Genomic DNA, 14697 nt, shown 5'->3' on the forward strand with positions numbered 1-14697 from the left:
TCTAGGCAGGTCAGGACCAGCACCAAATGCAAGTGCACCCATAGGATTCCACGTGGGGTCAGCATGTCATGTCATGGCTGAAAGCAGTCATGGGTCTCTTGTTGAGGACATGTCAAAGGGAAAGAATGACTCTAAAGTAGACCACTGTGGTTCTGTGAAATGCATTAAGACTGTACCTCTCTTGTAATATTCTCTGTTTATAAGTAGCTCACTCATGGTGACAAGCTGTGAACTTGTAAAGGAAACCTAAGGAATGATCTAAGAGAGGTCTTCAAATGTTAGAGTTGAGGGCACTGTGGCCTAGCTCTACTTGGGAAAGGAAAGTATGACCTCTAGGGTGGTCTTAGTGCAGAACTGCAGGCACTGAGGGACCCCCAGATGACCAAAACTCAGTAGCTCTCCTATAGCCTGAGGACAACAGGAAATAGATCCTATGCCTCCAAGGAGCTAAGATACTGGAGCACTCCCTGGTAGTGCGGCCCAGACTCCATTCAGTGTCCTAGGCTGTGGTGGGCTTCTGTGCACACTGCCCCAGGGCTCCACTGCCCCCTGGACTCTCTAGGCAACCTCCACAGCCTCTCACTGCTCTGGACTTCACTGTTTTCATGTCAAAAGTTGACACTAACAGAGGATGACTCCACCAGGTTGTACTATGATCCAAGAAGGTCCTGTACCATACAAGAAGGCTTCAAAAAGAAGATTCTTAGGGGCTGGAAAGATGGCTTAGCGGTTAAGCGCTTGCCTGTGAAGCCTAAGGACCCCAGTTCAAGGCTTGGTGCCCCAGGACCCACGTTAGCCAGATGCACAAGGGGGCGCACGCGTATGGAGTTCATTTGCAGTGGCTGGAGGCCCTGGTGCGCCCATATTCTTTCTCTCTCTCTCCCTCTCCCTCTCTCTCTCTCTCTCCCTCCCCCCCCCCCCGCCTCTTTCTCTCTTTGTCTGTTGCTTTCAAATAAATAAATAAAAATAAACAAAAAAATTAAAAAATAAAAAGATTCTTAGAACAGAATAAATAGTATTGCCAGACCAGCAAATTTCTCTGATCCTAGATCCCTGCTGTAAGTGAGGAGGAAAGCAGAACAGTAAATATTTCTAGAACCCCTGGGTCAGGCATGCTGGCAGGTACTCCCACTGTGACCTCCTGGGAAACCTTGACAGCAACCCCATGTCAGGGTGCCTGTGCATCCCTCTACAGTGCCCCATCTCCTGGTAATGCTTGCTCCCACCTCCCTCCTATTATATCCAGGCCAATAAAAATTACCTTGTTCAAGTATCATTTTGATTATATTCGTCCCCTTCTCTACACCATAAAATATCTCTTGAATTAGAACTCCTTTTAAGCCTTTCGACAACTGATCCCAAACACTATCCTCATCTGCTGGTTTATTTTGTGCTTACCACTCTAGCCAAGCAAAAATTACTTTGCAAATGAGTTCCATTATATACTCTGCTTATTCACCTTGTTAAGCCAGCACAAGAGCTTTGACTGTTTCTGTTGTCTGTTTATAAAGGGCTACTTCATTTATCCGACTTCTTTGGAAATAAGCTGATCCACGAAACTAATCTACATAAATTAATTTTTCCTTCTACCAGGAACTTAACCCTTTATGTGGCATTAAGTAGAGTAAGTCATAGTATAATTAAATGAAAGTTCCTTTATTTTAACCACTTTCTCTTCTGTAATACATTAGAAAACCTTCTACTTTCAGTACATAGAACATAATGAATCCTGATTAATCTTTCCCTAATGGCATAGGTCCTGCTTTTGAACAATAGTGATCATACTGGGCTGTGGCTGCAGATGTCAGTGATTCAGGCTGAAGCTGGCTTCACATGTTCTTTCTCTCACACCCTTTTCACTCTCTCTCTCCCTGGCACAAGTTCCTCTGAAACTTGCTTTCCATCTCAAGTCTCTGCTAACAGCATGGAGGCTAGTAGTGGGTGCAGTTACACCAAATTTGGAAAGCTAACTTGCTGTCTTTCTGTACAATTTCAGAAATTTATATTCTGGCTTTTATCAGACTCCTATAGATTATTGGAGAACAAAATGAGTTTAAAAAAAAAACCTACACTTTCACAAGACAGTTTTCTAAATTTTTCCTATCATGTGACTTTTAACAGGCCTGCAGACCCAGATACCATATGAAATAGGCTTCTTCAATGCTATGAAAGTAGCAGTTACATAGAACTGGCATGACAAATCACCTATATTACGATAAACTCTTGGAAAAGTTACTTTATATTGGAAAAACAATTCACAGATTAAATAAGGAAATACTGGTATGGAGCAAAATGGCCAATGACCACAAACAAGTCTTTTTAATCAAGATGCAATCTATAACTGAGGACCAGAAGTGTTTTTCCATCTAACATTATATATTAAGGAAGGCTCCATGGTGATTGTTACTGCAGAGGGATAGAACCACTGTAGGGAGGAGGTAGAGAATGCTCTGTCCATTCATTTATTAGACAGTATTCTTTCTGTGACAAAGGTTTCATACAGTCTACAGCATTAGCACACACGGAAGAGTCAATCAATCTAATCAATCTTAATTCTGCTTAAAAATGGTAGCATTATACAGATGACTGGGCTTCTGTGTTAGAAGGAAAAAACTCAGTAGCAGAGGCCAGTAAGCTAGAAAAGAGATATAAAGGAAGGAGAAAGGAAGGGAGGGGGGTACTTAATAGGATGGTATTGTATATATGTAAGTAGAAGAATAGATTAATGGGGGTGAAAAGGCCCAAAATGAGGTCAGGGGAAGAGATTGAGTAAAGGAAAGGTGGAGGAACGGCTAATCAAAATCTAAGAGGATATAAATAAATCACATGGAATCCTACTTTACTTGGACAATGGAACACTCAGGAGCCGTAGATTGTTGCTCGAAAATTTTCAGTGCTAGGGATGGGATACCTTCCAGTGAGTTGTTGGCCAGGAAGGTCCCTGATGCCCCCAAAACATTATATAGACCATTGCCGAGGCCCTTGGTTTCCCACCAGGAATAGATGGTAAGACTCTATTGCTGAAGATTCCACGTACTTGGGCTGCAGGCCACTGAGAAATCTTGCTGGAACTGAGCTGATAACCTCCTCCATGTAGACCAACTGACAAAAAGCTGGAAGAAGCCATTCTGCATGCAGTTCAACGGGAGAGAGAGAAATCACCAGTAAAGGTACTCAACAGTGGACACTGCAAGCCTTACATTTGGCCAGCCAAGCCAAATGAGCCAACGGGTGCAATAGTGGCATGTCTATTTTGGGGGAAACCAACTGCCCTCTAATTAGACTGGAGGCCCACTCCATGGGAGTATCCCTGATACTGAAAACTTAAAACAGGGGTAGTCATGAGCCCTAGGGGTGTAATAACGTCTGTGGTTGTCTGCCTAAATGTATATACTATGCTTATCAAACTGCCCAGTAAGCACTTCTGTTAATGTTCATACCCTTATATTAATGCTACTCTCACCTTTGATAGAGAATCTTCTCTTTTCAGATGGCAGTGACCTTGGGATGACTCAGAAGGTATCATGGTGACAGAAAGAAATGACCACAATGCTCAGTACTGCAATATCTCTATCACACCTCCAAGGCTCAGGGTCTAATGAGGAAGAAGTGGCGGAAAGAATGTAAGAGCCAAAGGAAGGGCAGGACTCCATACAACATGCTCCTTCTAGACACAAAATGGCCTGGATATCCATGGCCTCACAGTGCCTGACACTACCTGCACAAGACCATCATAAGAGGAGGAAAAGATCATGACATCAAAATTAAAAGAGAGACTGATTGAGATGAGGAGGTGGTATGATGGAGAATGGAGTTTTAAAGGGGAAAGTGGGAGGAGGAAGGGTATTACCATGGTTATTTTTTATAATCATGGAAGTTGTTAATAAAAATTTGGAAGAAAAAAAATGGTAGCATTAACGGGGCGTGGTGGTGCATGCCTTTAATCCCAGCACCTGGGAGGCAGAGGTAGAAGGATCACCATGAGTTTGAGGCCACCCTCAGACTACATAGTGAATTCCAGGTCAGCCTGAGCTAGAGTAAGACCCTACCTTGGGAAAAAAAAAGAGGTAGCATTTAATTGATCAGAACCTACCAGGGCAAAAGTAGTTAGACAACAATTATGAAAACAGAACACTATCAAAATCACTACAAATCCATTCAATGTTGTGTTCAGAAATAAGTGGCTATAAAACCACAAAATTATTTTATAGTTTTAAATATTTGCTACTTTTAAAAAATGATATCCAGGCTGGAGGGATGGCTTAGTGGTTAAGGCATTTGCCTCCAAAGCCAAAGGCCCCAAGTTCTATTCCCCAAGACCCATGTTAGCCAGATGCACAAGGGGGTGCACGACTCATTTGCAGGAGCTGGAGGTCCTGGCGCATCCATTTTCTCTCTCTCTCTGTCGCTCTCAAATAAATGAAGATAAACAAAAAAATTAAAATATTTTTAAATGATTTCCCTCTTTTGCTTTTTAATGACACAGCCATCCATTAAAAAAATATATACCCCAGTGGCAAAGAGACTGTCCATTACATCATGTGCCTTTTCCACTGGCTTCAGTCTAGACTATCAAGAGGGAGGGTATGCTCTGAAAGTCAGCTTTGTAACCACTCTCATAAACACCTGGCTCACTGACTGGTAAAACAGGTATGGCTTTTGCTGACTCAGAATCTATAAAGAATTTGACAAACTGTCCTTTCTAAAGCTGGGTGAACTAACATTACACTGAATCATCAAGATTCTGTGTGCTCTCTCTTCTTCATTCAGGTGCAGTTCAAGTTTGGGATACTTTATGTCCTCTGCATTCTGTCTGTTCTGTCAGAGATAATTAAGAGTCACCCTAAAGAGCTGGAAATAGAGGGGTGAAATTCAAAGAACCTTACAGAGTCAAGCAAAGGTGGTGACTTTGGTAGGGAGACGATGTTAGACAGGAGTATAAGAAATAAAGACTTAGGATGTAGGTGAGTGCAAGCTACATAGAAATGCTCAACCCTAGACTGCTGTCTGTTCTGTCAGAGATAATTAAGAGTCACCCTAAAGAGCTGGAAATAGAGGAGTGAAATTCAAAGAACCTTACAGAGTCAAGCAAAGGTGGTGACTTTGGTAGGGAGAGGATGCTAGACAGGAGTATAAGAAATAAAGACTTAGGATGTAGGTGAGTGCAAGCAACATAGAAATGCTCAGCCCCAGACTGCTGTGAAGTAAGCTGCTACTTGGGTAACAATAGAATGAATAGTCAATTCCACAAATATTCATGAAGTACCTACTAGGTTTAAGGAATGCCACAGCTACTGTGGTGGACACAAAAATGAATCAGACATGATTCTGGCCCTCTGGGGGTTCCCCAGGATGCAAGAACTCCATTTTTCTTGTATATGCCATACTAATGAGAACATTATTAAAGAACTGGCATTCAGGTTTGATCATCACCATTTTTCTTAAAGGAGAGAAACTGACAGGCTCTGTGAGCAAAAACACAAAGAACCTAGTTATTATTTTCAAGCATAGGAAAGGTTTTAGAGAAAGGAATAAAATAAAGCAAATCCAAATGACAGCAGGCAAAATGTCTGCCAGGCCCAGGAATTTCTGGACAATCAGATTTATGGAATATTGGAATTGGTCACTCAGGGAGTTCCTAATGCTCATCCTGAACAAAAATTTTCAGTGAGCTGAAGATTTCAAGCTAGAGACATTCACTTTTCTGAAGGCAGGGGTGTGATTGCCTGTCTCAGAAAGGCTCCTGCTCTGGGGCTCTATGCTCCCAAGGGCAAGGGCAGAGGCGGACGTTCCTGAGCCAGATGTTCCTCCTGCCACAACTCCCAGAATGATCTGTGCCTGGGATGCACCACTGAATGCCACCACCTGACCATTCCACCTACATCCCACCACACCATTACCTGAAATGCAAGCCAGGCAGTGAAACCAAGAACAGCCACACATGGATGCAAAAGCCATTCACAGCAGTCTTTAACTCTAAATGAGGAAAACAAAATGTGCCCTAGCAGCATGTACACATGAGAAGGGTGTTTGTACTGACAAAAATACAAAAGTCATAAAAGAGGAAGATAGCATCTTCTACAAATGAGAGGTGGTGATATTTAAGAAATTTCTAAGGAACTCTATAATGATAGCTTTGATACTCAGAAATACTTTTTGTTGTTATTCAAATAAGGGAAACAGTTCAAGAAAAAACAGGGAATGGGATTTTTTTCCCCTTTACACCTTAAGAAAACATAAGCATGTAAGAACTATCACAAAAAGAAGAGGAGGAAGAGGACACACACACTGCATCTGGGTAAGACTCACTCCCCGGTGAGTATAGTTTAAATATCTTGGCTTTCACTTTTAAACTCCTCAAGGTCAGAGGCCAAGCCTTTGTCAGATCTCCAAACTCAGAACCCACTATGGGCCCTAACACATGCAGGAGCCTATATAAATGTTTACATTAAAGATGTTAATTGTCTGTAGAGTGGGGGAACAAGGAGTTCATGGGGTACCCACAAAGCATGGTGTTAGTCAAAATTACCACTATCAACCCCAAGCCTCTCAGGTTCTTTAGAGGAAAAATAAAGACCTTCCTGTACTCTAGGTTTTCAGTGTTCTGGGCCTTTTCTTTCAATAGGGTATTGCCCTATTGGACAGAACTATTATTATAAGTCCAGGCCTTTCGAGTTCACATTCTATCAGTGGTTATACAAAGTCTGCCGACATTATTCCAAATCCTATTTTTGATAGCACCCTCAGTTACTCAACTCATCATCACAATTCTATCAGAAAGCACTGGCAATTCTATGCTTAGAGAACAAATTTTAAAATGCTCACAAATTAAACAAAATAACAGGGCTGGAGAGATGGCTTAGCAGTTAAGGTGCTTGCCTGTGAAGCCTAAGGATTCTGGTTCAATTCTCCAAGACCCACATAAGCCAGATGCACAAGGTGGTATATGTGTATGGAGTTCCTTTGCAGTGGCTGGAGGCTAGAGACCCTGACACGCCCATTCTCTCTCTCTGTATATCTGCTTCTTTCTCTCTCTCTCAAATAAAATAAATAAAATACTAAAAGAAGAAAAGAAAAGAAAAGAAAAGAAAAGAAAAGAAAAGAAAAGAAAAGAAATCCCATGTCCTATCCTCTTCACTACTCATCACTATTTTGTTCCATGCACACCTCAAAGGTAGCTCCCCAAGACTGGTCTCTACAAGAGAAAGGAGGAGAAAAATGAAGACGCATAAAACATAAAGTAATAGGACAGCTATAATCTTCACAAAACCACCAGATTTCTTAAGTAGGAAACTGATATTTAATGCCTAGTGAGGCAGACCCCGGGTTTGTGGTTGGGTGGGAGCCCCCCTCTGAGAAGACCCTGGAAAGCAGCCTCTGCTTCTGCCCAGTCTGCTGCCTTGTATAGGAAGGAGTCCTGGCTCGGGGCAAAGGTTACCTTTCATACTTGGGGACACTTTCCCAGGTACATAACTGCAGTCACTGAAAGTCTGTTTTAGTATTTGTTTGCACATTTTCAAAGTAGTATGGGAAGTGCTACTACATAAGAGAAATTCTTCTCCACCTAAAACCAACAGAAGGTTCAATGGGAATAAAGACTCAGGAAAGGTCACAGAGGGGGGAAAAAAGGTTCTTTCTTCTGTGGCTATGGGGGGTTTATTGTTGCTGGTGCCCACACTGGAAAAAGAATAGCAGGAGATTAATAATTGAAATGTTGCTATTATTGGTTTTCTAAACTATTTGTGGGTTATGCTCTCCCTGGAGTCATCATGCCTGTAAGCAGCTCAGAAGACAGAGAGATTTAACACACACTGAGAAAATGCCTACGACAGGCAGGAACTTTACTAAATATAAAAGGTTCTAACTGTGTCCTCATGCAATCCAATAAGGCTAAAAGCTCCAAGAAGTCAGTAACATGCCAAGGTCATATGGCCAGATTCAAACTCCAGTTTCACCAACTCGAGTGTCACACCACACTGTCCAGAACTCATTAGTTTTAATGAGTTTGATTCACTATTCAAATGGATGGTCAAGAAAACAATACTTATACTTACTCATTTTCAAAATACCAAACATAAACACAGGAGAAGACAGCTTAGAAAATGTGTCACCAAATTCTTTTAAGAGAATTCTGAATCCATCTTAGTGGACAGTTGTCTTCAGGTCCATCTGAAGATGGATTTCAGCATGACATTGTTTGGAAGTCTGCCTGAAGGGTTCCTTGGTATTCACCACGCTAATCCACATGCCACATCTTGGGTACAGTGAGGCATGATTAACTTGGAATTTAGGTTCCTCTAATTTGGAAGCCATGCTGATGCAGACCTCTGTGGTTGACCTTTGCACTACATATAAGAAGGCCTTGCTAAGCAAGTAGGTGGAGAAATCCAATCACAAGGCAAATGTTTAACCGTCTTAAAAAAACTAAACCTGGGCTGGAGAGATGACTTAGTGGTTAAGCGCTTGCCTGTGAAGCCTAAGGACCCCGGTTCAAGGCTCAATTCCCCAGGACCCACGTTAGCCAGATGCACAAGGGGGTGCATGCGTCTGGAATTCGTTTGCAGTGGCTGGAGGCCCTGGCATGCCCATTCTCTTTCTGTATCTGCCTCTTTCTCTCTCTCTGTTACTCTCAAATAAATAAATAAAAATAAACAAAATTTTAAAAAAATAAACCTTTTTACAAGAAGTTTAACTTAATACCAAATCACTGAAAACTAATGTGCTATTTATAAACCTGTTCTAAAAGACTGATAACATTTTGTCACCTATAATTCATATTATCAAATACGTACAGTTTCAAAAGCAGTACACCCAATCTAAATATCTGAATGCCAGCCTTTACTCAGTATTACTGTTGCACTCCATTTGAGCAATTCCAGCCAAAAGGTCTTATGTGTCATTAGACTTCTGAGAAGAATCATGTGCAATTTTCAGGAGCTCAACCCCCATGAGAAATCCCTCTTGAAGAGGTCCACAAGAAAAGCTCTGCTCATTTAAGACACATACTCAGAGAGTCCCTGTGTTCTGGTTTGGGGTATGATAAAAATCAGGTTCACTGAATCCAGTGGAGGTCACTAAGGAGAGAAAAAGGAGGTCACTGGCATACTGGAAGCACTCTTTACAGCATAATCTGTAACTCTGGCAGTCATCTGTCTGTCTGCATGCTCAACAGTCTCTCAGAAAGACCTGCCTGAGCTTTGGGTTGAGTGACACTGGCCTGGTAGAGGAAGGGTGTGTGGCAGGACTAGGAAAAGAACTATGAAGATGTACAGAGAAGCCCCCATGGAAGAAAAGACTACAACATACCAGAATGATTAAGATAAGACTAAAGAAAACCTGGGGTCTAAAGGGGTGACCTGGCAGGTCATCTGGGACGGGTGAGGAAGGCTGGCAAATAAAAACTATGAACTGAGGCCTCTGAGATCCACGATTATTATACACTGGAACGCCTTACACCTACAATTCTTTATCCAGTAAAATGAAATAAAAAGAACAATGTCATAGTCTGGAGTACCAGGTCTTACGTAGCCACAGGGTATGGCCTACTTCAAATAAAACAAACATGAGAAAAGCACAGTTCTCAAGATGGTTTTGTACAAAGTTGATAAAATAAATCTCAACCCATGTGCCCAACCCCTTGGTAGAGAGCACGCAGCCTTGTACTATAGTTCTGAATTCAATGCCAAGTTCCTTGTAAAATGCTCGCCCTGCGCGTCCAGCAGAGGGAGTCTCAAGGAGGTACTTAATAAAGAGAAAACTGTTTCATTTTAACACTCTAGACAGTGGGAGCTTTGATTGCGGCCCCTTCCCCTAGACACAGATGAACAATGAATGCCAGACATGGGTTCTCCTACGTATCCACATACCCACCGGCTGGTTCTATTCTGTGAGCCGACTGATCAGAAATTTTGTTTTGTTTTGTAGGATGGTTAAATGGACCTTGTGTTCTTCGGAATCAAAGAGGAAAGCCCCTGGAATAACATTACTCTGTTGCCTTCTAAACAGCCCCTTTGTTTCTAAGAGAGTCTAAAAAAATATATATTTACAACCCATAGGTTATTTACAGCCTCGTTATTCAGAGCCTGACTGGTAACTTTATTCCATGCAGAAACCTAATTCATTTGGAGCCCTAGAACTAATAACAGATTTTCTTTTCAGATAAGTTTTTTTTTTTTAAAGCCTCTCCTAACAGAGATAAAACTATTAATGAGATCTCACTTGCCACAACTGTTCTCTGGGTTTATAGGATTACAGCCTCCTCCCACCCCTTCTCTGGGTTCCATACAAACCCTTTCCTCCCCTCTCAGTTGCGATTTCATCCACAGAATATCTGAATAAAACCGAAAGAAAGCCAGATGGACGTACGCTAAAAGTATGTAAAGGCTGCTATTTCAATGATTTCATGAGAGAAACATTTGCACGATGAAATGACTGGAAAAAAAAAAATCAAGATCACTTCAGTTGAAAAAAAGAAAATCACTCCTACTACAAGCACACACACACACACACACACACACACACACACACCCACATCGAAGTATGAAAACTTAGTTGTCTGGGGTTGATTTCTCGCTGGAAGCTGACGGAACTGACTGAAGAGAATTGAAAGAAGAGTATGCGAGGCAGAAAGATGTACTGCTCTACCCGCCTTACCTTCTTTTCTTTCTGAAGACAGTCAAATGAGGAAGAAAAAAAAAATCACCCAACAGCCAGGTGAAGGTGCACAGCACCGGATCTACCCAGGCTGAGCCAGAACAAATAAAATAAAATAAAAATACACGTCTCCATCCCCCCTCGCCAGCTCCCCCGTCTCCAAACCAAACTCCATTCTCCCTTCCACACGCTAATGCGGGGAGATTTTAGCCTATTTCATTGTTCTGCCTGGTTCTGAAGTGGACTTTTCATCCATCTATCTCTATTCACCTTGGCCCCGTACAATCCGATCCCACAGTTCCCACCACCACCACCCACCCCTCCATCCCCAAAGCAGAAGCTCACGAAGAATAAAGGAGTGTGGGGTGGGAGTGGAAAAGAGATCTGGAAAAGGGAGCAGAGAAGTAGAAAGGAGGTAATTTAAAGGTCTGGGGAGAGTGTGTGTGGCGGGGGGTGGGGGGGCTCTAAGCCGCATTTATCACAAACATATATATATTTTTTAAAAAAGCACAGTCACCGATCCGTCTTTTCCCACACCCCGCCGTCGTCCCCCCCCCCCCCATATTTCTTTTCTTTTGGGCAGCAGCAAACCGGGCACACACACACGCCCCTCCGCCGCCCCCCTAAGCTTCTTTCTCCACCCTGGACATAAGCTCTTTGCTCCATGCCGGCTGGGGTCCCCCCCCTCTCTCCTCCCCCCCCATCCTCCTCCTCCCGAGCGGACCCGGGAGGGGACTCGCGGGAAGGGCTCGCGAAGCCCTGCAGCCGGGGCTGCGGGGAGCGGGGCAGATGGCCGTGGCCGGGGAGAAGGAGGGGAGCGCCGCCGGCGGCGGGGCGCGGGGCCGCGGGCAGAACAAAGCTGCGGGGGCCGCGGCGCGCCGGGCTGGAGAAGCGGGGTTCGCCGAGGAGGGAGGAAAGCGGCCGGTTCGTCCTCCCCGACCCGGTGCTTCCCCTTACCTTCGTACACGGGGGCCATCGGGGCCGGGGTGTCCGCGATTCATGGCAACGGAGAAGGGAACGCGGCGCTCGAGCTCGGCCCCCTCAGCCTCAGTGGGAATCTGCCATCTTGAGCCTGTGTCTCCGCTCTCCGCGCAGCCGAGGCCGCCAGCGCCCGCATCACCGCCTCACTTGGCCGGCGCCGGGGGAGGGGGCCGGGCGGACGGGCGGGCGGGCGAGCGGGCGGGCGGACGGGCGCGCAGCCGCTACCACCGCCGCCGCCGCTACCGCCGTCTCTGCCCGGGCCCTGCACCGAGACTCCGTCGGCCCGGCGAGCGGAGCGCACCCAAGCCGATGGGGGGGCCGGGCGGCCGCGGCCCGAACGGGTCCGCGAAAGCGGGAACCGGAGCGGGCTGCGGCGGCCAGGGCCCTGGCCCCGTGCTCAGCTCAGCATGGCTGTGTGCGGGGAGAGAGGGGAGGGGATGGGGAGAAGGCTCCGGCAAAAGTTACCCGTGAAGAGGAGGAGGAGGAGGAGGAGGAGGGGGAGGGGGCGGGGAGCGAGCTGAGGAGGGGCGGCGCGGCGCGGCCGGGCGCGAGCGTGCGAGCGTCTGAGGAGAAGGCAGGGAGAGCGCGCGCGAGCCGGGAAGAGCCCCAGGGAGTCCGCGCGCAGTCGAGCGCCGATGGCACGGATCGCGAGGCTGGCGGGGAAAGCCGAGCCGAAGCGTAGAGGAGCCGGCTTTCCCGGAGGCGCTGGAGGTCGACTTGTTCCAGCGAACCGGCTGTGCCGAGCAGGTTGCGGGCGACCCGGCGAGCACGCCTCCTCACGGTCTCTCTCTCTCTCTCTTTCTCTCTCTCTCTCTCTCTCTGTCTGTCTCACGGCGAATGGGGGCAGCGGGAGGCGGCGGGGAAAGGGGGGGGCGGTGGCGAGCGGCTACAACTTTGAGTGTGCGTGTGTGTGCGTGCGTGCGTGCGTGCGAGGAGAGTGCGCGCGTGAGTGTGCGCGCGCAGCCGCGCGCGTGCCGGGCCGGGGAAAGGGGAGGCGAGAGCGACTGGAGAGAGAGAGAGAGAGAGAGAGACTGGGAAAGTGTCTCCCGCTCGCCGGCGCGAGACGAGACGCGAGGGGAATGAATGAAGGGAGACTGGGCTCGCGGGGAGGGCGGACGGGTGCGCGATCGTAAGGGAGATCCGGGCCGGCTCAGACGCCGCCAATGCGGCTCCCGTCCGGCGGGGAGCCTGCGGTCCCCTCCGCCCCCCACCCGACCCCGAATGTGCCGAAGAACCGCTCCTCCATCCCCGGGTCCCACTCGGCTCCCTTCCTCCAAACCCCAGCACACACACCCCTATCCTGCTGCTCTCGGGTGGGAGCTTCGCGGAGCATTCTCGAAAACACTCCCCCCCGCCCCATCCCCGACCCGTTGGCTTCTCCGGGTTCTCTCCTCAATGTTTGTTTGCATGGGATGTCCTGCCATTGCCTCCAACTTAAGAAGACTTGTTGAGTCGGGACACAGGAATTGGTCATACAATAATCTCATTAGATGGCAACAGGCTTTTGAGAAGAATAAAATGGGATCCAACAGAAAACACTGAGAGTCCGGCACCGTCAGTAAGGACGACTATTGTTACATGAACCTTTTGTTTCGCTTGCATAGACTGGACCAGGGCTATACTTTGTATTTCTTATCTGATCACGGGTCAGAAGCAGCTCAAAGGCTGTCTTTGAAAAATAATGAGCTCTCCTCACCGTGCACCTTTCATTAAAACAAACCCAGGTTTTGGGGTGTTTTTTTGTTTGTTGCTTTGTTTTTGCTCTTGCTATTTCTTCCCCCCTCTGTATCTCGTGCTCATCCCCCTCGGAAAATAAAAGACAAATTCTTGCACACACTTATCTGGTTTTATTACTGTCTTTCCCCTTCTAGAGATGGTTATTGACTGTGGTATCTTCTTCGGCCCGGTATTTAATACTTCACTAGTGTTTCTCCTCACGTAGTGTCATCTTAGACTTTGTGGTAAGAGGAACCTGAGATATCATCTAAGCTAACCGTGCCCTTTTGTAGTTTATGAAACGAGGCCCAGAGTAGTCAAGTATTTTGCCCTATCCTCCTTGCAGGTTTTTATCTGTCTGTTTTTATTTTTCAAGGTAGGGTCTCCGTCTAGCCCTGGCTGACCTGGCAATCACTATGTAGTCTCAGGGTGGCCTCCAACTCCCGGAGATCCTCCTACCTCTACCTCCCTAGTGCTGGGATTAACGCTGTGAGCCACCACGCCCCATTTCCTGCAGGTTTTTTTTTTTAAAACAAATACTTACTTAAGCGAGGCAGAGAGAGAGAGAGAGAGAGAGAGAGAGATTTGGCATGCCAGAGCCTCTAGCCAGATGCATGTGCCACCTTGTGCATCTGGCTTTATGTGAGTACTGGGGGGATTGAATCTGCATCGTTTGGCTTTGAAGGCAAGCTCCTTAACCACTAAGCAATCTCTCCAGCCCCTTTCTTGGGGTTTTTAACTGGCCTCCCTAGCTTTGCTTCTAGCCAGTTGCCCTTAAGCACTGCCCTCTTATAAAGTATGATTCTGACCATACTATGTCCCTACTTACATCAAGAAAGGACCCAACATGGGGCTGGAGGTTAAGGCATTTGCCTGCAAAGCCAAAGGACCTCAGTTCAATTCCCCAGGACCCACGTAAACCAGATGCACAAGGTGGCGCATGTGTCTGGAGTTCATTTGCAGTGGCTGGAAGCCCTGGCACACCCATTCACTCTCTCTGTCTGCCTCTTTCTTTCTCTCTCCAATAAATAAATAATAAAATATTTAAAGAAAAGAAAAAGAAAGGACCCAACCTCATGTAGGGCTGAGTTGCTTAGCTCCTTGGCTTTTGATCAAGGCAGGCAAGTTCCAACTTACCTCTCCTAGGACAGGAGTTCAGCAAATCACTGCCTCTCCAGCCAGACTGGTTTACCTGTGGTCTTCTGCCAGCTTTGCCCATCCTGTGCTTTTGCTCAGATTGTCATTTTCCCACCAGGAGTATCTGGGTATCTTCTTCATCTTCTATTTAAAAAAAAAAAAAAAATCTAGTTTCTACCTGTACCTAGCTTATTTCCTTATACAACAACT

The 14697-nt window shown here is 46.1% G+C and overlaps 1 protein-coding gene across 4 annotated transcripts in view; it reads right to left on the reverse strand.

Moving 5' to 3' along the window:
• Positions 1-11781, reverse strand: part of Hipk2 (homeodomain interacting protein kinase 2) — a 221968-nt gene extending 210187 nt beyond the window's left edge. For all 4 annotated transcript variants that reach the window (XM_045160101.1, XM_004661171.3, XM_004661169.2 and 1 more), the window contains exon 1: positions 11611-11781. In XM_045160101.1, coding sequence (XP_045016036.1) covers positions 11611-11629 — 19 coding nt within the window. In that variant the 5' untranslated portion in view covers positions 11630-11781. The remainder of the gene's footprint in view (positions 1-11610) is intronic.
• Positions 11782-14697: the final 2916 nt, after the last annotated feature.

This window comes from Jaculus jaculus, chromosome 10 (assembly GCF_020740685.1).
Source record: "Jaculus jaculus isolate mJacJac1 chromosome 10, mJacJac1.mat.Y.cur, whole genome shotgun sequence".
Lineage (NCBI taxonomy): Eukaryota > Metazoa > Chordata > Mammalia > Rodentia > Dipodidae > Jaculus > Jaculus jaculus.